Source organism: Cicer arietinum, chromosome 3 (genome assembly GCF_000331145.2).
Source record: "Cicer arietinum cultivar CDC Frontier isolate Library 1 chromosome 3, Cicar.CDCFrontier_v2.0, whole genome shotgun sequence".
Taxonomy (NCBI): Eukaryota; Viridiplantae; Streptophyta; class Magnoliopsida; order Fabales; family Fabaceae; genus Cicer; species Cicer arietinum.
Window position 1 is genome coordinate 73,557,015 of NC_021162.2, and position 25,546 is coordinate 73,582,560.

Consider the following 25,546-nt stretch of genomic DNA (forward strand, 5'->3'; position numbering starts at 1 on the left):
TGCTGAACCACTAGAAGGTGAACAACCAGTGATATTACACAAGCTTGATCTCCGCTATGGGTATGAACACAATTTATTGATTCACATTTAACTAACGACACATTTAGACATTATTAGATCCTTTTCTAAAATTTCCGATTCTTTCGTAGTATTTCAAATGTGCTGCTCAAAGCCGAGGTTTGCAGTTGACATTGTGATTTCATGTCGAGTTTGACCATTTTCAAATATCCTATGTTAATGTTGTGCTTGCTGTTCATATCTATTTACATGCCTGATAATCATGACCATCATTTGGTTGCAGTCAGACATTTATGTCCATCATATGCCATGATCATCTATATGGCACTTTTTAGGAAAACTCCTGACCAGGTTCATAGTTGATGCTCTTTTTTTCTGTATCTACAGAGGGATTTCTTGGTGTGATGATTCACTGGCTTTTGTATATGAATCTTGGTATAAAACAAGGCGAATAAAAACATGGGTAGTCTCTCCTGGATCTGAAGATGTGACTCCACGCATCCTATTCGATCGATCTTCAGAAGATGTGTATTCTGATCCTGGCTCTCCCATGATGCGGAGAACCAAAGCTGGGACATATATTATTGCCAAAATAAAGAAGGGGAGTGATGAAGGAAGATATATCATACTGAATGGAAGTGGTGCAACACCAGAAGGGAATATTCCATTCCTTGATCTCTTTAACATGTAAGTGTCTTAAATCACTTGTTTCCGGTGTATACCCTTATAGATTCTCATTTATGCTGGTTTGAACCAACAGAAATACAGGTAATAAGGAACGAATCTGGGAGAGCGATAAGGAAAAGTATTTTGAGACTGTCGTTGCTCTAATGTCTGATCAAGAAGAAGGGGATTTGCAGTTAGATAGGCTAAAAATACTGACTTCGAAAGAGTCAAAAACTGAAAACACCCAATATTACTTTGTTAGCTGGCCAGATAAAAAAATAGTTCAGCTTACAAATTTCCCTCATCCATACCCTCAGCTGGCATCGTTGCAGAAAGAGATGATCAGGTATCAAAGAAAAGATGGAGTTCAACTTACTGCTACATTATACTTGCCACCAGGTTACAATCCATCAACAGATGGTCCTTTGCCATGTTTGGTTTGGTCTTACCCTGGAGAATTTAAGAGCAAAGATGCTGCCAGCCAAGTTCGTGGTTCTCCTAATGAATTTGCTGGTATAGGTTCCACATCTGCCCTTCTTTGGCTGGCTAGAAGGTGTGAATATCTTTCGCAATTATCCATGTTGTTTGGCTCTTGATGATTTGGGATTATTTTACTTAGTTCTTGTTCAGTATATTGTGTGTAAAATTAGCTGGACTGTTCGTTGATGAATTTTAATTACTGCAGGTTTGCAATTCTATCTGGGCCAACCATACCAATTATTGGTGAGGGTGAAGTAGAGGCAAACGATAGGTAAGTTGATAGCAGTACTGTTATAGCTGTGGGATCTTTACTGTACACTTACTACTGAATGATTGTTCTTAAGTACCTAGAGAAATCTCCTCATCTCAGTCTCATTTCTCTTCAAATTTGAGTTTCAAATATTTGGTATCCTCTCTCTTGTGAGGCTTTGGCTTCTTTTGTGGGTTTCTTCTTCAGCATATTCCAATTTTTGTGAAGTAATCATACCCCATTATTAATAAAGCAGTTAAAGTTTATCTGATTGTGTTTTAAAAAAAGTTCGTCTGATTAAGTATTTACAAACCAGTTATGTAGAACAACTAGTTGCAAGTGCAGAGGCTGCTGTGGAGGAAGTTATCCGGCGTGGGGTAAGCTTTTCTTTTTACGTATGTAGTATATAAACTTTATAAAGTTGTCATCCAATTGAAATATAATTTGAATCAACATTTTTGGGTTGACCCATCTAGGTAGCTCATCCAAAGAAGATAGCTGTTGGTGGACATTCCTATGGTGCGTTCATGACTGCCAATCTTCTGGCACATGCACCTCATCTTTTTTGTTGTGGAATTGCTCGTTCTGGTGCTTACAACAGAACGCTTACTCCTTTTGGTTTTCAGGTACTACATATAATGGCTCAATAATTATTATTCCAATGATTTACTGTTTCCATAAATAGTCTTTTGTCCCACAGTTCTTTTAATCTCCTTTCACACCTTAATTCTGAATTGACTGGCATACCTTATAGATGTCTTTTAGAAATGAAGATCTTACATCTTATACATCACTTTCTTCTGCAGAATGAAGACAGAACACTTTGGGAGGCCACTAATACTTATGTAGAGATGAGTCCTTTCATGTCAGCTAATAAAATTAAGAAACCTATCTTGCTTATCCATGGGGAAGAGGATAATAATCCAGGAACATTAACCATGCAGGTAAGAGAGGAATTTCTACCTCTACTATTCTTATAAACCGTCATTAATTGACTATTGCAGTATTTGAAAAGAAAGAACCCCCCCTGGAGCCTTACTTTAGCCAATTGCTTGCTGCTTCTATCCTTTGTGCTGCTATGCAGTCAGACAGGTTTTTCAACGCTCTGAAGGGTCATGGTGCTCTTAGCCGACTGGTGATTTTGCCCTATGAAAGCCATGGTTATTCTGCTAGAGAAAGCATCATGCATGTTCTTTGGGAAACAGGTAGGTGGCTGCATAAATACTGCGTGTCAAATACTTCCGATGCAGGTGAAGACAATGATACTGGCACAGTCAAGGAAAATATCAGCAAAGGAACCACCGATGCTGAAAGCAAAGTAGTTGCAGCCAGTGGAGGTGGCAGCAAAGAAGTATCTGATCTGGAGCATGAAGAATCTCATTCTCTGCCAAGGTCATCCTTGTGGTAACCTCTTCAACCTTTAAATTGTTTACCCAAATAAAGATTCTTAAACCAAAAGTTAATTACTTGCTTGATAAGGATATATTTGCGAAGACGAAGAGTAAAATCCCTGAATAATAGGATTGGACATAGACTTTTCTAATTCTGTGAAGAGTAGTTGGAACTGAGCACACCTATATTTTATTGAAGTGTACCTTGAACTTTTTCTTTCTTTCTTTTTTTTTTTGTAGAAAAATTATCTGATCTTGTAATGGGAAGCAATAGAATTGAAGCATCCAAATGATGCATGTGGAAGGCAGATCATCAAGATGCCCTCCACTGAGAGAATGGAATACTTACATTATAAGTATGGGATATTAAACGGATTCCTTCAATAGCTTCTATAGCAAATAACCCATTGTTAGTGCGGTGGCAAGTGGCCAAATCATACGTTCATGGGTTTACCACGATGTTTGTCATCTGTCACCCATGTTCTCAGAAGGATCTTAGCCGATTAATGGGCAAAGTGCAATTTAAATATATATACTTGAGCTACAGCTAAACTGTGATTCACTGTTGCATCTGCCAAGACTGCCATTGTATTTCAACAGCAGATCCAGAATGTTGGTTTCAGTGATGTTTAAAAGTAAATTACGTTGTATTTGTAATTTGGCTTCCTAATTCAAATAAAGGTCAGTCTATTGATTTGGATTAATTTAGTCAATGAATAGTTGGTTTCAACACTAATTTTAAAATTAATTAGGTTAAAAATGGAATAAGAATAATTTTGTATTTAAAAACTGTAAATGCAAGAGATGAGTTACGATTGAATTTTGTCAATCACTTAAAAGTGTGCTGTGAGATTCCAACAGAGGCATGTATATGTCCTTAGTAGTAAATGTCTCTAGGGTAGTAACACATTCTATTAAACCTTTTTATATTGGCCGCAAAACCGTTATCTTAAAACACAACTTTGTAAGCGGTTCTACCGGTTTGGAAAACACAACGCTTCCTTCAATGAAAAAAAAGAACGAATGTCGTCTTCAGCAATAAAATTGTAGGCTTTGAATAAGACAAACTTGTAATTAATTTTTGGATATGTTTTCAAATCAAAAATGAAAATGACTTTTCTTTGAAATTGATAATACTTAACATTTGTTGTGTTGATATCCACCTAAAAAAGATAATAACGTGTCTTACCCTCTCGTCCAAACATCGACACCAGTACCATCTCTAGAGGGAAACACAAGATTGCGGACCACACAAATATAACTAAGAATAAAACGTCACAAATGGAAGGGAAAATAGATTATTAATAATGTTTCTCAGTTTGCAATATATTTGAGACCAACCTAATTTATTTCAGTTAGATTATTTTAAAATAGAAGTGACCTGGCTCAATGAGAGAGAGTGTTCAATATAGTGTACCTAAGAGATTGTCATTAACATTCCTCTTTTGTTTTATTGAGTAAACCGCAACTTTGGGTACTAATATTGTATCCGTCGAGTAATTTGGGACCTTAAATTTGTGTAATAGCAAAAAAAACTCCCTCATATTGAAACACATTAGTCATCAAATTACTTTTTTTAGTAGTGTTTAGGTATCATGTATAGATTATTCTAGGTCATAAATATACTTGTCCACGTCACATAGAACATTTTTACCTCACATAAATTTGAGGTTCATAAATATGAAAATCTAAAAAATCAGTGAACAACTGAACATTAACTCTTCATCATTTAATTTATCTTAAGATAAAGAGACTTACCAGAGAGATTGTATGAGATTAGATATCTCTTCGTCACAAATTCATCAATTTGGGGAGCAAGACACAAAATCTACTATTTGGAGTACGAACAATTATCTTAGTCTATTTGTTTAAAGTTTAGTAAATTTTTATTCTTAATAAAATTTCAACATTTTATTTTTTATTATTTAACTTATTAGTATCCATTAAATTTGCACAAATATTATAAGAATATCACCTAAGTTTTTAAAATTTTTTTAATAAAAAATTAATTAAATAATTAATTTTTTGGGTTCAAAAATTTTAAATTTTTGTGAGGACTATATTTCTAATTTTTTATCAGTGATACATATGAATAACTTAAAAGATAGAACCTAAAATACAAATGAAACTTTTTTTGATATTAAAAAGTTAGAAAATTATCTATAGAGATTAAAAATAAAATATTAAAACTTTATAAAAACTAATATTTATTTAACTTATTATTTTTACTCTAAAAATAATAGTAGCAGAAGTCCCACACATTATATGCAAAGAAAATGGGGTACTGCAGGTTTGATTTTGCTTTTCAACATTTCAATTATCCAGTGATTGCATATGTATAAAAAATCAAAGGACGAATCCATTAATAAAGAATATGATTTTTTTTTTTAATTTAATTATGTTCGCTTATAACAATAAACTAATTCAAATACACAAATATTAATATATAAAAAAATTATCAATTTTATCTGCAATAAAAAAATGTAAAAAAACATAATATCCTCAAATACGATGCAAGTACTGATATTAGATAAGTACTCGTTGCAAGTACTTCATCATTTTAATTTTTTCTTTAATAACCCCCTTTTCAAAAATAAAATAAAATCAGAATACCCCTTTTAAAAATTATATATTGATATATCCTTATTTTTGGATTGGAGTAAAGTTGTCATTTGCAAATGTTATTTTATGAAGAACATTATCACCCTTTACAAATGCGACCTTGTGTTGCTAATAAATTTTTTTGAAAACATTTGGTTATGGTCACCGAATCAAATGACGACCTCGTATTGTTATTTATTTATTTTTATTTTATTTTAAAAAGTGAATAAAAAAATAATTATAAAATTCATTAAAATTGAAAAAGAAAAATCAACAAAAAAAATATTGATTTTTTATTTGTAAAAATCGACTAATATTGTCTGTAATAGTTAAATAATATTTTAAAATATGATTAGTTAATCGACATAATCTATATTTTATTGACATTTTTTCTCTAATCTTCATTTCAGTTTTAATACATATATTATTTAGACGATCTTTTTTTAAGTTTTTGTATTTTTTAATTGTGATATACTGTTTGACTTTTATACAGGGTCTATATTTATTTAATTTTTTTGATTTGTTATTTATATAATCAATTTTAATGAATTTTGTAATTCATAATTAATTTTCTTTTGATTTTTTAAATAAAATAAAGAAAAATAACAATAAAATACATTACAAATCGTTCTTTGAATGAGTGACCAAAATCAAAATTTTAAAATATAATTACAAAAAATAAAAAAAAATACGAGTAACACATGATCCTCTTTATAAATAGTGATGTTTTTCATTAATCACATTTGCATATGGCAATTTCCTTTTAATAAAAAAAATGAAGGTAATTCTATATATTATTTCTAAGAGGGGGTATTTTTGTGTTTATTTTTCTTTTCAAAAAGTGGTTATTATAAAAAAAAGCTATTTTAGAATTACCATGTTTTATAGCAAATATCTAAGAAATCTACAATCACTCCAACACTTAAACCTTGCAACCTCTTTGCACTAATAATAAATTCTATTTTTGTCCTTTACTTTTTTTTTTATAAAAAATATTAAATAATAAAAATATTTCGGATTTTTTTAAAATAAAAATTCGGAATTCTGGATTTTTTTATAGTAAAAACTTGGACACTAGCGTCAGCTCGTGCACGCTAATGTTGACGCGTATACAAAAACCCAAAAGATATGATGGAAGGATTAATATGTCATTTGAATAAATTTGTAAGGGTGGAAGAACTAGATATTAGGGTGTGTTATAGATTTTCTCCAAATATTTATGTAATGTTTTTAACTTTACTATATCTCTTAGTCCAATTTAAATGTCGTTGGACTGACATATTGATCCAACTGTTTGCATTTAATTTTTTTAATAATTTTTTTTATTCACCTAATTTTTTTAATCATTTATGATTTTGTCTAAAAAATGTGTGAAGAAAGAAAACCTATATATATATATAAAATTAAAGGATGGTGAGATTTTTTTTTCATACATTCAGACTTAATTCTACCACCCGACAACATTTTAAAAATTTCATATATTCTTTTCCACTTTTAATTATTTTCATATTAATTCCCATTCAATTTTATGGAATTCTATCAATTTTTTTATCTTTCATTTTTACAGACTACGTAGTATCTGTTTTAGGAAATAATAACATTTTTACTTTATAAAGTCAACAATATTTTGTTAAATATAGACATTAATTCATTAAATAATTTCTCTCTATTTCTGTAAAATATTTCTATTTTTTTTAAATTTATTTGTAATTTTTTTTATCAAATTAAAAATTTATATTGCATAAATCATACATATAAAATTTAATTTATTCAATATATTATCATTTATAAAAATTAATAGTATTTAATAAAAATACATAAAATATTAATTTTAATATATCTCAATAATATACACAATAATTTTAAATTTATATAAAATTTTATAGATTCAAATTTTATGATATAAAAACTTCAATTAAAGGAATAAAAAATATTAAAGGAAATTTGAATTACGAGAATTCAAATATAAGAAAAATATAAAATAATTTATTTCTATTATTCCACTGTTTACATATTTGAATATTTATTTTTTACAGAAACAATTATTAAAATTTAATGATTCATGATTGCAATTGTCTTAACAAAATAACCACATAATCAATTATCCAAGTGTGCATATTTATTAAACTATATTTGGATAATTATTATATTAATGAATTATTCCTCTGCAACTTCCGAATTCCATTATCAAAACCGTGCATGAACCATGATGCTACAAAAACTTCCAACTGCTACCATTGACTTGTAGTAGTACTCATCAATGGAGAGACAAAGAAGTTTCTCCTTCAAACCCACTCGAATTTTACTCTTCACATTCACAATCTTTTCTTCTATTCTTTTCCTTTCAACTTTCACAATCTGGCTCACAAAATCCACCACCATACCTTCACCACTTCACCACCACCAAATACTTCTTCACTTCAACACTTCTTCACCTTTAACTGTTCACTCACTCACTACTTTTACCAAAAACAACTTAACTCTTACAAAAACTCCAACTTTAATTGATAACCGTCTTTCTAGAAGCCAAAAGAGCTTCACAGGATCCAAATCTGAAGCTATAGAACACCACCGTGTTGTTGCTTCAAATGCTAATTTTTCTTCAATGCATGGTAATGGGACTAAGGTAAAAGAAGTTGGTTTAGTGGGTAAAAGTCAAGTTTCGGTTTTTATGAAAATTGAGCAGAAGGAGAAGATAGTGAAAGGGTGTGATTTGACAAAAGGGTATTGGGTTTTTGATGAAAGTTATCCTCTTTATAATAGAGATTCATGTCCTTTTATAGATGAAGGTTTTGATTGTGAAGGAAATGGAAGATTGGATAGAAACTTTTCTATGTGGAGATGGCAACCTCAAGGTTGTGACCTTCCAAGGTACTCTCAAATTTCACTGTTTTGGATTTTTTATTTTTATTTTTTAGTAGAAAATTAGAAATTTACAATATTCACATACACTACGCCCCAACCACTTGCATTAGAATTGGTGGTAATCTTTTGGAACTTTGAACACTTTATTTTTTAATCTTGTATGTTTAGTTATGCTTAGGAGTTATTGCAAAAGTAAAGTTAATTTAATTTGTCTGGGTACTGTTTTTTGTGTCAAAGGTTCAATGCAACAAAAATGTTGGAGTTGATAAGAGGGAAAAGACTAGTTTTTGTGGGTGATTCAATTAATAGGAATCAATGGGAATCAATGCTTTGCATGTTATTGGGTGCCGTTAAAGATCCAAAGAGGGTGTATGAAGCTCGTGGAAGGAAAATTACCAAAGAGAAGGGGAATTATAGTTTCAGGTTTCTGGTAATAATTCTACAGAACCTTACCTTGTTTTTGTAATGTATAATAATAGTATATGGTTGGTCCTAAAGTATTAGATATTTTTTTCTTTCTACAACCTTGCAGGATTATCAGTGTACAGTTGAATACTATGTCAGTCATTTCTTAGTTCATGAAAGCAAGGCTAGAGTAGGACAGAAACGAAGACCAACATTGCGAATTGATGCCATTGATCACGGTTCGTCGAGATGGAGAGGAGCTGATATTTTGGTTTTCAACACAGCACATTGGTGGTCACATTACAAAACCAAAGCTGGGTTAGCACCTCTCTTTATCTTTTTGAAATATTAGAATTTAGACCTTGAAACTTTTGCTGATGTGGGCATACTTCAAAGCTCTAGCATTTCACAGTTTCATAATGTTTTCATCTCACAAAAAGGGCATTTTGGTGTGTGTAATTATGTTAAAGAAATGAGTAAATGTGACATGATTCCCTTTAGATGAAATAAAATGTCTTGAACTTTAAGAGGGGAGTGAATCTCCAAGTTGGTTTTTGAAATTGTAAGTTGGTCCCGGGAATTACGAAATTGACAAAAAAAATCCTTAAAATCGTAAATTATCTGTCATTGTAGTCTGGCATAACCTTTAGGTAGCAAATATTTCAAATTAGTCCTAAAAGTTGAATACTTCAAATCAAACTGGTCCCTGAAAATTTATTATGAATGTCAAATTGGTTTTATATTTGTTAGGTAAAACTCAAAAAGCTCCTCAGAGAATAATGTGTCTAAAATGACGGCAATTTACAATTTCAAATACGTTTTTGTCAATTTCTCAATTTCTGGGACTACACTAACAACACCTTACAATAAATACCAAATTGAAGTTACACTCTAATAGAGGGCCTTAAATGTCTTGTAGAAAAAAATGGCGTTGTTCTAATATATTGGGGTCATCATCATAAGCAGAGAAAGTTCACATGGGCTGCACATGCTAGTTTTGAAAAATGAGCTGTCATAGCGTAATTGCCAAGTTTTATTTTATCATTTATAATCTTAATTTTTTTTGTACTCTTTTCAAATAGTAACATGTGGTTTCCTTCACCAACAAAAATACTAACATGTGGTTGAATAACAGGATTTATTACTATCAAGAAGGAACTGTAGTTCATCCGCGGTTAAATGTTTCTACAGCTTTTAGAAAAGCTTTATCGACTTGGGCATCATGGGTCGACAGACACGTAAATTCGAAGAAAACCGAAGTTTTCTTTCGAACTTCAGCACCATCTCATTTCAGGTTTGCTTCTCACATCCTTTCTACAATAGTGTTTTTTTTTTGTAGAGTATATACCTAAATTGGTCATTGAAATTGTAAGACTGTAAATCTAGTCCCACACATTATCGATAATCCAAAATGATCATTGAAACTGTAAAATTTTAATCAAATATGCTCTTCCATTGGTATTTATAGGGACTAGAATGACATTATGTTGATAATGTCGGGAATGAATTTGAAACTAAGCGAATAATGTCAGAGTCTCAGGGATGTATTTGATACAAATCTAGACAAAGACAATCTTGATTAACATTTTGCAATTCTCTGGATAGATTTGGAATATTGATAACATGGGGGACTAGGTTGATACAACCTTACAATTTCAATGACACTTGAGTATTTACTTGTTGTTTTAGTATCCAAAATTCAAAATGCTTAGATTGGACTTTTGCTAATTAGTTAGTGAATATGATACATTATGCAACAGGGGAGGTAATTGGAATTCAGGAGGACATTGTACAGAGGCCACTCATCCTCTTACTGAAACCCTAAATTCAACTTATCCTGAGAAGAATGAAAAGAATATAATCATAGAAGAGACAATAAAGCAGATGAAAACTCCTGTGACACTGTTGAACATAACTAGTTTGTCAGAATTTAGAATAGATGGTCATCCATCAATTTATGGTAGAAAAACTCCATCCTCAAAGATTCAAGATTGTAGCCATTGGTGTCTTCCAGGAGTTCCAGATACATGGAATGAATTGTTATTTTTTCATTTACAAAGTAAATGAAGGTGACATGTTCAAAATAGTACTTCATTTTTCTGCAAATGTGTATATGTAGCTTGTGAAATTTTCCCCTCTTTCATGAAATTGGCTGATTTGTGCAATTGCTTTATCTTCTTTATATAATCATAGAAGAGACAATAAAGCAGATGAAAACTCCTGTGACACTGTTGAACATAACTAGTTTGTCAGAATTTAGAATAGATGGTCATCCATCAATTTATGGTAGAAAAACTCCATCCTCAAAGATTCAAGATTGTAGCCATTGGTGTCTTCCAGGAGTTCCAGATACATGGAATGAATTGTTATTTTTTCATTTACAAAGTAAATGAAGGTGACATGTTCAAAATAGTACTTCATTTTTCTGCAAATGTGTATATGTAGCTTGTGAAATTTTCCCCTCTTTCATGAAATTGGCTGATTTGTGCAATTGCTTTTTTTTTTTTTTTTTTGAAGAAGCTTGTGCACTTGCTTTTTAGCATAATGCAATTCTAGATACTGTAAATATGGTCCATGATGGAGTAGTTTCAAAGTTTGGGTTAAGACTAGGCCGTCAATTTGAGGAAGATTGAGATAAAACTAGAGCTGTCAATTTAACAAATTTATTAATTATTGGTCTTAACTTACATGTTGGAGGGTTATAAAATTTCATAGTTAAAAAAAAAAACGAGAATTATATCGTGTACCCCCCAATTGTACCTTCCACCCCCATTTTTCTCTAAAGACCATTTTGCTCTTTTTTATTTTGTATAAAATCATAAAAAAAAAATTACCACTCTATTTCTCACCTCAATTTTTGAAAATTACAAACCTTTGAAATAATAAAAAGTTAGTTTTTTGATATTTTCGAAAGTTTTGTTAAATTTGAAACTTTCAAAATTTAATTTTTCAGAAAATTTAACCAATTTTTGAAACTTTTGATAAATGTCAAAGTATTGAAATGTTATTTTCCAAGTGAAACTTTAAGTTTTGATGAATTTGAAATTTTTGAAACGTAATGCTCAAAACTTTTAAATTTTCGAAACACATAACTTTCGAAACTTTCAAATTATCGAAGTAATTCAATTTTGAAAATTTCAAAAAATTCAAAACTTTCGAAAGTTTCAATTTATTTCAAAAAATACCTGTTGTCTGTAATAATTAAAAATTTATTTTAAAAATAAATTTATAATATTATTATTAATTAAATTTATTACTATTTTTGATATTAGGTATGAAATATATTACTATTAATTTATTACTATTTATTATTATTAATTTATTACTAAAAAAAATGTATTCCGGAACTTTCCTATTGTTCCCATACTTTCAAAGTTTGTATTGGACGTTTAATGTTTCGAAAGTTTAATTGAAGACCAATCTTCCGAAACAATTTCAGAACTTTCTATGAATAATAAAATTTCGAAATTGAAAAACTTCATATTTTTGAATTTTACATTTCGAAACTTTTAAATTGTTCGAAAGTTTTTGCATTTCGAAAGTTTCATGTTCATGGAAATTTTCGAAGATTTGGAAAATTAATGTTTCAAAAATTTCAATGTTTTCAAGTTTATCTTACTTTTGAATTTCGAAGGTTTCAAAGGTTTGAATGTTTGGTAATATGTGATTCAGACAATTCAAACTTTCGAAGAAAATGAGTGAAACAAAGAGAGAATTTTTTTTTTTTGGTTTTTACTAATAACATTAGGGGTAATCTGATATTTTCCAAGAGGATGAGGATGGAAGGTACAAAACTCTAAAAAAGAAAGCCCCCAATACTATAAAGCCCTTAAAATTTTGTGAGTTTAGTGGGACCTATGGGTCTATATTTTTTTTTTAAAAAAAATTTGAAATTTTTTTATTTTTTCGAGAAATAAATTTTTTGTTAAAAAATAATTTATAATTTTTCTTTTGAAATTTTTTTAATTTGAGAAAAATAAAATTGATTTTTTTAATAAAATTTCTCACAATTCTTTTAGAAGAAAATGATTTAAAATTTTTCTGAAAAAAATATTTTTGAATATTTTTCTATAAAAAAATTAAATTTTGAAAAAATTTCAAAAAAAAAAGAAAAACAAAATATTGGGTTTATGAATCCCATCTATGTTAAACCTACAAATAATGAAATAATAGACCATAACTTTAAAAAAATTATTTTAACAGGAGGCCTAATATTATATGAGTTTAGTAAGAAATTTTTTAAGAGTCTTTGGAGTTTGGGACTTTATTGACTCACACCTATAATTAAGATACATACGAAGTTATACGTGGAGATCTTGAGTTCGATGTTCACATTTGTCTTTCTTCGTAATATATACTTCTTTCGACTTTAAATACAAACATAAATAAATTAAAAAAAGTTGATATATTTGATTCAAATTCTAAATAAAAACACATCTATCTTAAGGACTCAACTTGTTACTTGATTCATTTGGTTTAACAATGAATAAAATCCATATAAACTAGACAATTAAAATAATGCAATATTTTTTTTTTGTCAATAGAAAGCTTATGTTTATGAAATTCATGAAATATTGCCAAAATTAACATCAAGAACACAAAAAGGTTCACATATGCCAATAATAATCAGTAAGCTCCAATTTATGTGCTAATTTATAATCAATACCCTTAATACTAAATTAATGGACCTCTAGCCAATTTATTGAGACTGGTGTTTCTTGGGTTTTCCTTGAGAAGTTGTTGAATCATTTTTGTCGGAATCATCACTTAAAAGTTTAAGAAGCCATGGTGGTTTTTGATTTGGACCATAGCGATAATCATAGAAAAGCTCTTCACCAGCTTCAATGCGTTCCTTTGCATATATTCCTACTCGATGGTCCCCAGCAACAAGCATAATCTATACAAAAATGCCATTCATTATCACAATTCCATAATTAATCAAATTCACGATATCAAGATCAAAACATAAGTTTCACTTACCTTTGCATAGCAATTAGGTTTTGATGAGTGGTTTGCAAATTTTAATTTGTCTCCTTTGCGATAAGCATCAAGAACATACTGAAAATAAATAAATTAATTATAGATTTAACATAATCTATTCCTTATTAAGGAAATTCTTCTGAAATACTATAAATTAATTACATCATAAAGTTTGACAAGTTGAATTATGAGAGATACAATTGTTTTTTTTATTGATTTGACATTGTTAACGCGTCGTCAATAATATTATTAAAATGCAGTTAAATTTTAAAAAATCCTGAATTTCATTGAATATATGCTAAATTGGGCAGAACTTAAAAAAGAAATTATAGTTGGTATAACACTTACTTCATCATTCAAGTTAAAAAGGAAAGAAAAGTCAGCACGATCATATAATTTTCCACGCTTCTCGGCTTCAATTTGAGAGATTAGTTCACCAGTGTACTCTCCTAGGAAATCATTTTTATTTGCTGGATTCTAAAATGCATAAACAATTAATGATGAGAATATATTCACATTTAAAAAAAGAAAAAGAAAAAGAAAAAACAAGTGCAAATGTATATCAACCTTTAAGAATGCTCCCCATCCAGCAACATCAGACTTTGCCAAAAGAATCTGACAAATATAGAAATAAGAAAAATGATATAAGAGATTTATGTAGTCATGAATTAAATATAAATAATTCAAAAAGCAAAAGAATTAGTAGTACCCTTTGTTTTTTCCCTAAAAGAATCATCATATTTCCACATTGACTATCTGCACGATGAGACGATTCCCCTAATAAACCATCACCACAGCTGTATACACAATACCAATACAATAGTTAAATGCTTTATATTTACAACATATAACAATGTTTCAATCACCTCTACTTGAAATCAATTTCAGTAAATATGGAGAGTTCAATTTGTTTCGCTCCATCAACTACAGTAGCAAAAGATACGAGACATACATTTGGTTCCGACGTTACACCCAAAGATAAAGTCACTAAAACAATTATTTTATATCTCTAAAAATAATAAAATCTTATTTAAAATTAGTATTATCTCAACAATTATTAAATTAATCTACTTGATTATCTATTAAAAAAATACAAAATCAATTATATTCATTTAATACTTTTTTTTTTAATTTAGAGTGTCTCAAAAAATAATTTTATTTAGTAATTTTACTAAGATACTGTTATATACTCTAAAAGATCTCATTTAAACAAATGTGGTGTGATTTAGTACATGTAAAAAGAAAGTATAGCAAACATAAAAGATATTTACCTAATCCAACAATTTCGACATACATCTGCATCACATTCTCGCGCAGCTGCAAAGCACGGACAATGTCGAGTTCTACATTGACTTTTTATACAATGACACCCTCCAAATCGATTCCGGCAAAGCTTTGAACATCTGAAAATACAAAAGATAATTAATTACTGTCTGAAGAATTGTTCACAAGTTAAGTTGAAATTGCATTTTCAAAGCTTTGCAAAGGATTTTATTTTTATATTTTTTGCATAAATTTATTTTATAAACAATCTTGTATGTGAAACTATAACTTGAATTCATTATTTCTATCATTTTTTGATTTCGTAAGCTTCAGAAACCACATTTGATTATATGATCAGCCACCTTCATTAGAATTAAATATTTAATTATCTAAATACACAATAAATAATATTAACAAAATAATTCAAATGGACCAACACATTGCTACTAGATAAATGAAACATCTTGCAACTATTGCATATGTTTCTATGACATACCCACAATATTTTTCACAGCAAGACCCATTAAGAACACATGAACATTGCTTTCCACAGTGTCCCTCACATTCACATGGTGTATACTGCTTATAGATTTGATTTTCTCCATCATTAATTCTTTTCCATGAAAATGGGAGACCTGCAGATTTTGATGTATATTTGAACTTAGATTTGCCCTTTCTTCGTAGGGATAGCGACCTTGATGGCATCTCATTGTCCTAGCAAAATAACTCATATTAAAAAAAATATATTTGTAGAACCAAAAAACAAAAAATAATTTTAATGAATCTAAAAATAAAAATGATATATTTATGAGAACTAAAAGCATGTTTCATATTAGGTTATCCAATAAATTCCGTCACATCTTAATTGCATGTGAAAAAATTTAATGTCCAAATCTAATAAAGTATGACCCACATATTCAATACTAAAAAAACGAAAAGAAAATGGGGAAATGAATATTAATGCTCACAATGCACATTGCATCCACTTTTCCAATTTCTTCTATGGATCCTTGAGGCATTGAAACTTCAGCAGACATGTAGGTTGCAACTTCCATGCAAGTCTTCCACCCAGAAAGTAAGTTTCGAGATATAAGGCAACTGTATTGCATACCATGAATTGCATATAAGTCAATTTAAAAATGGTCTCACTACATAAAATAAAATATGATATTCATGACTAGTAAAATTAGTTTAGTTTAAGCGTTAACTTAATTTAAAATTACTTTAGAGATCACATAACTTAATTCAAAATTTCTGATTCATTATTTATTTTTCTCAAATTGATGCTTTTAAAGTGTTAAAATGTAGTAAATTCTTTTAAATACCTGTTTTTCCCAAACATTTCTATTCCCTTCTTATATAAGTCTTTCTCCAAAGGTTTCCAATTTGAAAAAGTTGTTTTGTTCTCAACTTGCCATTCCATTGCGGCATCTTCAGCTTTAGTACTCTGATTACTAAACTCCTCTAACTGCAACAAAATGAAAGGGACCCCAATTCACAATTGCACTTTTTTTTTCTCTCAATCAAACATTTGGTAAACATAAATAACGTGTAGCTTTTGTCAATTTCTTTTAAGGTTTAGCTATTATAATTACATACATAAATATAATTTATTTTAAACAAATTAAAAACATGGATCCTTAAAGAAATACTGAAGATACAATGTAAGCAAATCACATATCATAGAGATGCCATAATTTTTTCTAATACTATTTTGCAAACAATAAAATAATTTCAAATGAGTAAAAATAATTTTTATATTTTTAAAATTGAAACAATTTGTAGTTTTTAGTTTCATTAAATAACAGCTATAATAACACTATAACACCATTGCATAATAGAATTTGAACAAATTATAATTATTATGTGATACATTATTCAATATAATGATAGCTATAACGGTACAATGTATCATTGTTAGATAGTTAAATTTAAATGCTATATTTTTTAAGATTCTCAATTAACAAAACTATAGTTCTTTATTCTTCAATGGCTTTAAGATCAAAACATAAACATAAAACCTCAAACAAGGGAGAAGAATAATACCAAAAGGTAACAATGATCACCACATGGTTTTCCGTCACCTTCTTGTTCAGTCCAAGCTGGTTGCTTTTCACTCTGAGAAGAAAACCATCAAATTAATTAATTAATGGAAACACATGTTAAGAAATGAATGTAGAATTTTGTTACTTACAGGATATACTAATTCTTGAGAACAACCGTGCAAAGAACAATCAAAGGTCTACAAAAAAATTACAAAAACAAAGACACACTAGATATTCATTATCATATTATAGACAAAATGGTGATAACATAAATGTAAAATATTCGTAGGTGTTGAGCAAGATTTGGACGCACTCACAAAAAGAAAAAAAAGATAGAAAGAGTAAAAAATTAAATAATGTATATTTTTGATATTTATACCATGCATTGACGACAAAAAAAGTGGCCAACATCATCTAAAGCGGCACTCAAACTTGTCTTCAAACACTTCTCAATGAAAGATTCATCTTCTTCATAATCTTCTTCATGATGTTGGTCATTTTCCTTGATAAATTTATATCGTTCCTGCATATTTTAATTGACAAGATTTGTTCAAGACATAATAAAATTAGTTACTCATACATAATAAGTACTATTATAATTAACAACCATTAAAGTGTAAATTATTCTACTATATACCTGAATTTCTGAATTAGTACCCCCAATAATGTTTCTAATAATACTCGATACTTCATTGGTTGAACCATACTTCTCAAACACCATCCTAATAAATCAAAAGATGTGATATTTAAACACAAAATCTGATATCCCAACACCATATATCACACTTAGATTTGGTGACATCGAAGAAAAATAAATTAAATAACATTTAAAAAACTAAAGTCGTAAGTATATCATCATATCCATTTGAATTTACCTTATAAGTTGGTCTTCACCTTGAGAAAAGTCACATTTATCTTCCTCGTCATCCGTGAACTCTTCATCACTATCACTGCATATTACCGTTTCACCTCCATGATGATCGTAATATATATTACTTCTCTTAACAACTGATTCATCTTCAGTCATTTTTTCATTTCTGTTTTGCATGAAATATTTTCAAAACATAGTAAATACATAAAGTGCATATAATTAATTATTGTACCAAAAATTAAAAAATAAATAAATAAAGCGTACATAACTAGATTTGATCAAATAATTATATACTAAGCATATATTTTCACTTTGGCAAAAAAATTGCATGCGAGAAGATTCACTCGCAGATAAAATTTATTATCAGAGACACAAAGTCAATAGTTTATCGTATATTCACAAATAAAATAAACGAATATTTCAACTATCCGTGTTTGTGATTACCTGGCTAAATGTGTCCAAAATGTATATGGAGGTAACCTTTCGATGTATGGGAGTTTGATACTTTTCACCAATGGTGTATCTTGATTGTTGGTATGGTCACCTTCTCTCAAAACTTGATGGTAACCATTGAACTTACACAAAGGATTATCCATTCTTGAAGAAAGCATTTGACCATTATTTTCCTCAATTTGAGATGAGTTATTATTTCTTGATATTACTAACATGGCATTAGATAGCTGACATTGGAGATTTTTCCCATTCCTTTGAAGCTTTTCCTGGAGAAAGATAATAAATATTGACTATAAGCTTTATTTAAGGGAAGGAGAAGACACTATGTCATATATTCTCCCATGGAGATTCAAACTCTATCCTTTAGATTGTTGGCACATAGGAATAATAGCTAATCAACAACCCATCTCAACTTTGCTTAAAGAAATATTGAGGAAAACAATAATTAACTCAACATTGAGCAAAAATATTGATATACAAATTGTTCTAAATTGTGAATAGACAAAAATAAAAATATCAGAAATCGTAAAGTATTAGTCAAAATAATCAATTTATTAAATTTTATCGTCGTAGATTATGATGTGATACATTAACTGAATATATGACTCTTTTATTGACACTAATGTCGTGACATCAAAGACTAATCAAGCCCTAAAAACTTAGATTAGTTACGAACTAATCAATAATATAACTATTGACGAAGGATTAATATCCAATTTGTCATTTTACAATTTTGATGATATATTTGTCAATTCGAAATACTATATCAACACTCTCACATCTAAATGTTTCCACTCAATTATTAGTGGAAAATAAAAGGAACGATTGCATAGCAAACATAATTACACAAAGCTATACTAATTCACATAAGCAACCACAAAATTGGACTCACTTTAATTGATTCAACTCGTTCATTTTGGATTTGCTCTTTCACCAGATTTATCTTTTTCACCAAAGTTTGTCGAGCATGTCTCTCCCCCCCTCCATGTTGTTCCTATCCATACAATAAAATATAAATAATGTAGCACAAAAAAAAATGAAAATTAACAATAATCTCCATAAATCTACATCCATTTAAATTGATTGGAAACAAAGGAACATTGATTGGAAAAAAAGAGGATACAAACTTGAAGTCGAGAGGGAGAGGCTGTGGCATTGGAGACCATTGATGAAACTGTGAATGCACAAAATTGGTTTGACGAAATGAAATGAGAAGAGTAAATGGAAGAGAGTGAGTGTATAAAATGAATGAAAGAAACGGTTACGCGTTTATTTAAATAAGAGTCAGAAGCTTGACACAATATTCATGCACTATTTCATTTCTTCTTCCTTTCTAGATAATTTCGGACTATATATAACTTAATTGGTAGTTCTAAAAATATAATATATTATTATTATGTTTGAATTTAAATATGATTTTTTTTGTCTTTTATATTTAAGAGGCGTGAGTTTAATCGTGATAAAACTATTTGGCACAGAAAAAAATGTGCCGCCAGTGCTCAAAATGCAAATATATTTTTTTTCCACTTAAAATAAATATGATATATATCTGCTTATTAACACAATTTTTTGGGTATATTTACATTTTTAAATAAAAAATAATGGAATGGAAATGAATATATTTGATATATTAAGTTGTGAAATATTTTTATTTATTATTTCTCTTAAATAATCTAAAATTTTATTAACCATAAAAAATAAAATTTGGAGTAATTTACTATATATTTTCTTGAAATTGAAATATTATAAAAATGAATAGAATTTAAAAATTATTCTATTTTATTTCAAAAATAATTTCTCCATTTACCACCAAAAGATAAGAACAAAACTTAATACTCATATATCTTATTCTTTTATGATTAATTTAAATTTATTTTCAACGGTTACATCATTGTTATGTATCATTATAATAATATCTTTTTTGTATATTTTCTACAAAAACAAATTTTAATATTTTGCTATAACAATAATTACCTAAAGTAGCCTATTTTTAATAAATACCCAGTTGAATACGTTTTTAAAAATGCTTTGATTTATAAACTTTCTTATTCAAAATTTTAAAAATACATAATAAAATACCAGTTTATTTACAGCTGTAAGGAAATTTAAAAATAAAAACTATAAATCTGCAGAATAATTATTAATTATACTATCACAACATAAACAGTCGAATTATTATTAATCATACTATCATAGCATAAACAGTCGAATTATTAAAAAAAATAAAGATGAACAAATATAAATTATTTGTCCATTTTATTGTTACTTGGCGTCATAATTCCGATCTGATTCATTTTATTTATAATTATATTTGATAATTCATTTTTTTTTGTTCTGAAGTTACATAAAATAAAATTTGTTTTTATTTTTCAGTTAAAATAGAAAGAGAGTCCTTAAATCCTAAGAGATAAATATCGATATTGTTAAGTTGAATGTTTTGTCGTGGATTCGAATTCGTGACCGCACTTCGTTTGAATTAATTACAGTATAATTTATCATTTATTCCAAAAAAAATATGATGTGAAATAATTATAGTAAAATTTACAAACTTATAAATAATATCTGTTTTTTTTTTAAAGAAAAACTTTTCTCTCTACTCCACACAAATACTCCTACCTCTATATTATATTTTATATAAAGTACCTATTTTATCCCTGTATATTTGTTTTCAAAAAAATTAATTTACTTTTACTTCGTTTAAGGGTTCTGAAAAACTTTTAAAAAAAGTTTGCTGGAACTCATGTTTTTCAAAAACTTAAATTTTATATACTAAATGTTTTTTGGGGTACAACTTGTTTTGGTAGAATTTAACTGTATTAAATTTTTTTTTTAAAGTTTTTCAATACATAAGTGTTTGTGTTTTAGTAGTTTAAAGTTTAAATACTAATTATCTTTTTGTACGGTAAAATTTTAAAATATGTTTTTGTGAGGTTTGGGATTAGGTTTTTTTTTTACAATATCCTCTTTTTGAAAAAAAAAATACCAAAATACCCCCATTTGAAAAAAATATACCAAAATGGCCCATTTTTTTTTTCTTTACTTACAAGTCGCCATTTGGAATGGCGACTTCCTTAAGGAAGCCCGAGTTCCAAATGGCGACTTCCTACTTGATTTTTAAAAAAAGGGGCATTTTGGTATATTTTTTTCAAATGGGGGTATTTTGGTGTTTTTTTTTCAAAAAGAGGGTACTAAAAAAAAAGACCCCGGGATTAACTTTGAAACATGTTTAAATATTAAATCCTAAATATGTTTTTTTTATATTGGAAATTTTATTTTTGAAAATTTGAACTTTGTGTATTGAAAATTTTAAAAAAAGTTTTCAATACAAAATTCAGTTTTTTTTTAAATATGTGTTTTAAATTTTTTTTATTAAAATTTACCGAAATTTAAATTAAATATTCAATAGAGTAGAAAAAAATGATTATTATAATTAGTTTAAGAAAAGATAAAATGAAAAATTTGTATAAAATGGGAGTAAAGAAATACAGGGTAAAACTTTCTTGAGAAAGATAGATAACGCTAAACAACACTCCGCGACCCATTGTTTTATATAGAGAGAACAAATTTTATTGTAGGCTGTTGATCTTAATTTATGTGTAAAATTAAACTTTATTTTATATTTCTTACGTAAAATTGGTTATTTATGTTTACCAAGGAGGGGTAGTTTAAGTTAACTTTTACTCGCAAATTATCTTTTTAAATTGTTTTATATTTTTTTTATTTAAATAAGTAAATTTTATATATATTTAATTTTTTTTAATAGTTTTGTTATTTTTGTGTAGCATTATTTTTGTTTGTTGTCTAGGATGCATACATGATTATTCTGAGTACTTTAATTTTATAATTTTTATTACATTCATAGATATTTTAATTTTACTGTATTATATTGTTAATTTAGATATTGTGAATTTATTCAAAAAAAAAATTTGATTTTGTTTCGATCAATTTAATTTCCATTTAAACGAATATAGTAAAAAAAATATCCACCGAAATGTATTGTTCTGTCATTCAATAACATTGTTAAGTACAAGCTCACAAGTAGAGACCTTAATATTAGATAAAAACTTTGTAAAATGATATTATTGATTTTGATGAATGATAAATTATAATTGTTGTTATATATAACTTTAAGATGTTATTTCGACGAATATTCTCAAATTGGCAATAGAAGCATATGTTAGGTAAAATACTATAGTACTTTTCATAATTATTTTAAAGTGAAAAAATAAAATAAAATTATAGTAAATAGTCTATGTAATTACATTCATTATCTTTGATATGTTGTACAATATCAATATTAACGTTTTATTTTATTTGATAAAAAAGATTATTTTAACTAAAATATTAACAATAAAAATGAGAGAAAAATGACATCCTTTATAAGTTCAAAAATTACTTAAAGCACTATATAAAAATATTATAAACTATTGAAAAGATACTATAACTTGTGAGAGAATTATTGGAACAAGTCTACTCCGACCATATAAAAAACACAACTTTGAAACTCTAGTTTTGGTCATAATAATAATAATATGGTGAGTTATAGTAATTTAATTTCTTTTATATTGTATAATTTGATGGAGCGTAATCAAAATGATTTTAGGAGAATTGACAACATGAATTTATAAGGCATAACAATCATGTCTTAAAAAAAAATGATGTTCCACCATTGAATAAAAGTATTAGTCCCATTCTGAAAGCTAGGTTCGTTGAGGCATTTACTGGGTATCAAAGTCCCTATACTCATCTCTACGTATATCCCTCTCTTTCAATTTATTGAAATGTGTCAATTTCATGTCTTGTTTGGATTTTAATCATTGTTTCCATAACGACAAATTTATACATAAATTAACACTAATCTACATGTCTTTGTTTAATCAAAATTGCTGGCTGACGACTGCAATTAAATAAAACATCGATTAAATCATCATCAACCTTCCATGTTCCTTCCTTCTTACTACATTTATAAATTCGTCATGCCAAGTTTCTTCAAACATTTTTATTTTATCTTTATTATATTATTTGCTAACATCTATATGGGCCTTTTACACATTTATATTAATAATAAATTTAAAAAAATATTTATACCTTAATATAAAATGATATTAAATTTTAGTGTAATATTTTTCTCTTTCATTGAAACTATATTTTCTATAATTTTATGATTCAGCAACGAGTCCCGTTTGGACGCTAGTAATAATAATCCTTAAACTCTTGTCGATATTTTTCTAGATAAGCAACTTGTCTTATACTTAATCCTCTGACAAAGGAGAGTGAAAAAAAAGGACTCAACATGTTCAATGATCATCAAAATCAACAACAAGAATTTGAAGTTGGTAATTTCATGTTAGAAGAGATCAACTTCGACCCTTTTCACCAACCAACACAACAATTTCAAGAAACAATAACAACATGGCCAAAAAATCACAATCATAAACTCTCATCAATTCCAACAAAACCTTTACAAAACAATATATCTTTATCATCCTTAGAGATTCTAAGAAACCATGGAACCAGATTCATGAAAAACATAACAAATACTAAAAAAACTTCATTAGATAATGAACAAGAAAAGGTTTCAGCAGAAGGAATAATTAGAGTAGCTGGAACAAGATATGCTCAAAAATATTCTTCTCATTGGAATGATGGTTTTTCTATACCAACTCACCCTTATGGATTTGACCAATGGAATTTCTCAGAGGAAGAAAATAAAGATGTTGAACTTTCACAGTTTCTCTTTGCAGCAGCTGAAAAAGTAAGTTTTCAACAATTTGAACGTGCAAAAAAATTGCTTTTTTATTGTCAATGGAATTCATCTGCAACAGGAAACTCTGTTCAAAGAATTGTCTTTCATTTTTCTCAAGCACTTTTAGAAAGAATAGAGAAAGAAACAAGAAGGTTTACAAAAGGGTCATTGAAAAATGAAGAAAGTGAGTTACTTAGGAAGATGGATTTAAATAAATCACTTTTGTGTCATATAAAAATTCCTTTTAATCAAGTGATGCAATTCATTGGAATACAAGCTATAGTGGAACATGTTGTGTATGATACTAGAATTCATCTAATAGATTTGGATATAAAAAGTGGGGTCCAATGTATAGCTTTGATGCAAGCATTGATTGAGAGACAAGATTTCATGGTTGAGATTTTTAAGGTAACTGCTGTTGGACTTAATTCATGCAAAAACAAAATTGAGGAAACAGGTAAAAACTTAGCTAGTTTTGCTGAATCTTTGAAATTACCATTTTTATATAAATGTGTTTTAGTAGAAGACATGATGGAAATTAAGGAAGTTGATTTTGAGATTGAAGAGAATGAAGCTGTTGCTGTTTACTCTCCTTATTTTCTAAGGTCTTTGATATCAAGACAAGATTGTATGGAAAATTTGATGAGGGTTTTGAGATATATAAAACCATCTATTATGATAATACTTGAAATGGAAGCAAGCCATAATTCGCCGTCTTTTGTGAACCGATTCATGGAAGCATTATTTTTCTACTCGGCTTTTTTCGATGTCGTTGAAACATGTATGAAAGAGGAGGATGATTGTAGAATGATGACAGAAGCAATATTATCTGCAGGGATAAGAAATATTGTTGGTGCAGAAGGTAGGGAAAGGAATGTTAGAAATGTGAAGATTGATGTTTGGAGAAGGTTCTTTGCAAGGTATAGAATGGTGGAAAGTGGTTTTAGTGAGGCATGTGTTTACCAAGGTGAACTGGTGGCTAAAGAGTTTGTTTATGGGAAATTTTGTAATGTGGAAAAGAATGGGAAGTGTTTGATATTGGGATGGAAGGGGACTCCAATGCATTCAATCTCAGCTTGGAGGTTTCTTTGACAAAATTATTGAGTGATAGTATATGGAGTTTTTCAATCTTCATTCCTTAATGCTAAGTGCTTTTCAAATTCATTATTTGATGGCTTGTTTAAATTAGTTTCTAGAATTTGATTGCTGAACTTCATGATTAGTACTTTTTTAGTGTTTTTCAATTCAGCAAGAGTTGCCTATAATTAGATTAAAAGAGTCCTTAATGTTTTGGCTTATGGTAGCAATAGCATGATATCTAAGTTGATTGTTTATAAAACAGGCTACAAACATTTCATCATTTTCACTGTGCAGCTCTAACATGATTCAATGCATTGAATTGGTTAGATGGTTAATGAAATGTTTAATCAAAAATCTCGAGTTTAATTCAACCAAAAAAAAATACAACAACTTTAAAATTTCAAAGACGAATTTTTGTTATTCATTGTAATC

At 28.5% G+C, this 25,546-nt stretch overlaps 4 protein-coding genes across 5 annotated transcripts in view; 3 read left to right on the plus strand and 1 right to left on the minus strand.

Moving 5' to 3' along the window:
- LOC101500939 (probable glutamyl endopeptidase, chloroplastic) overlaps positions 1-3,509 on the plus strand; it is a 7,032-nt gene extending 3,523 nt beyond the window's left edge. For both annotated transcript variants that reach the window (XM_004494368.4, XM_004494367.4), the window contains exons 4-12: positions 1-60; positions 406-705; positions 779-1,237; positions 1,370-1,435; positions 1,731-1,791; positions 1,891-2,040; positions 2,221-2,358; positions 2,499-2,818; positions 3,046-3,509. In XM_004494368.4, coding sequence (XP_004494425.1) covers positions 1-60; positions 406-705; positions 779-1,237; positions 1,370-1,435; positions 1,731-1,791; positions 1,891-2,040; positions 2,221-2,358; positions 2,499-2,818; position 3,046 — 1,555 coding nt within the window. In that variant the 3' untranslated portion in view covers positions 3,047-3,509. The remainder of the gene's footprint in view (positions 61-405; positions 706-778; positions 1,238-1,369; positions 1,436-1,730; positions 1,792-1,890; positions 2,041-2,220; positions 2,359-2,498; positions 2,819-3,045) is intronic.
- Positions 3,510-7,556: 4,047 nt separating this feature from the next.
- Positions 7,557-10,841, plus strand: LOC101501470 (protein trichome birefringence-like 6). Its single transcript, XM_004494369.4, has 5 exons — positions 7,557-8,277; positions 8,509-8,701; positions 8,804-8,994; positions 9,812-9,970; positions 10,437-10,841. The coding sequence occupies exons 1-5, from the start codon at positions 7,667-7,669 to the stop codon at positions 10,741-10,743; spliced, it is 1,461 nt and encodes a 486-aa protein (XP_004494426.1). The 5' UTR covers positions 7,557-7,666; the 3' UTR covers positions 10,744-10,841.
- A 2,353-nt stretch (positions 10,842-13,194) lies between these two features.
- On the minus strand, positions 13,195-18,503 carry LOC101494145 (histone-lysine N-methyltransferase EZA1-like). The gene is made up of 15 exons (XM_004494876.4): positions 18,280-18,503; positions 17,840-18,001; positions 17,602-17,686; positions 17,344-17,487; positions 17,114-17,161; positions 16,966-17,037; positions 16,245-16,387; positions 15,888-16,017; positions 15,416-15,633; positions 14,928-15,059; positions 14,366-14,453; positions 14,224-14,271; positions 14,005-14,133; positions 13,657-13,734; positions 13,195-13,573 (listed from the first exon to the last, which is right to left on the minus strand). The coding sequence occupies exons 1-15, from the start codon at positions 18,501-18,503 to the stop codon at positions 13,376-13,378; spliced, it is 1,899 nt and encodes a 632-aa protein (XP_004494933.2). The 3' UTR covers positions 13,195-13,375.
- Positions 18,504-23,482: 4,979 nt separating this feature from the next.
- LOC101494454 (DELLA protein RGL2-like) lies at positions 23,483-25,372 on the plus strand. Its single transcript, XM_012714124.3, has one exon. The coding sequence runs from the start codon at positions 23,582-23,584 to the stop codon at positions 25,124-25,126; it is 1,545 nt and encodes a 514-aa protein (XP_012569578.1). The 5' UTR covers positions 23,483-23,581; the 3' UTR covers positions 25,127-25,372.
- The last annotated feature ends 174 nt before the right edge of the window (positions 25,373-25,546 follow it).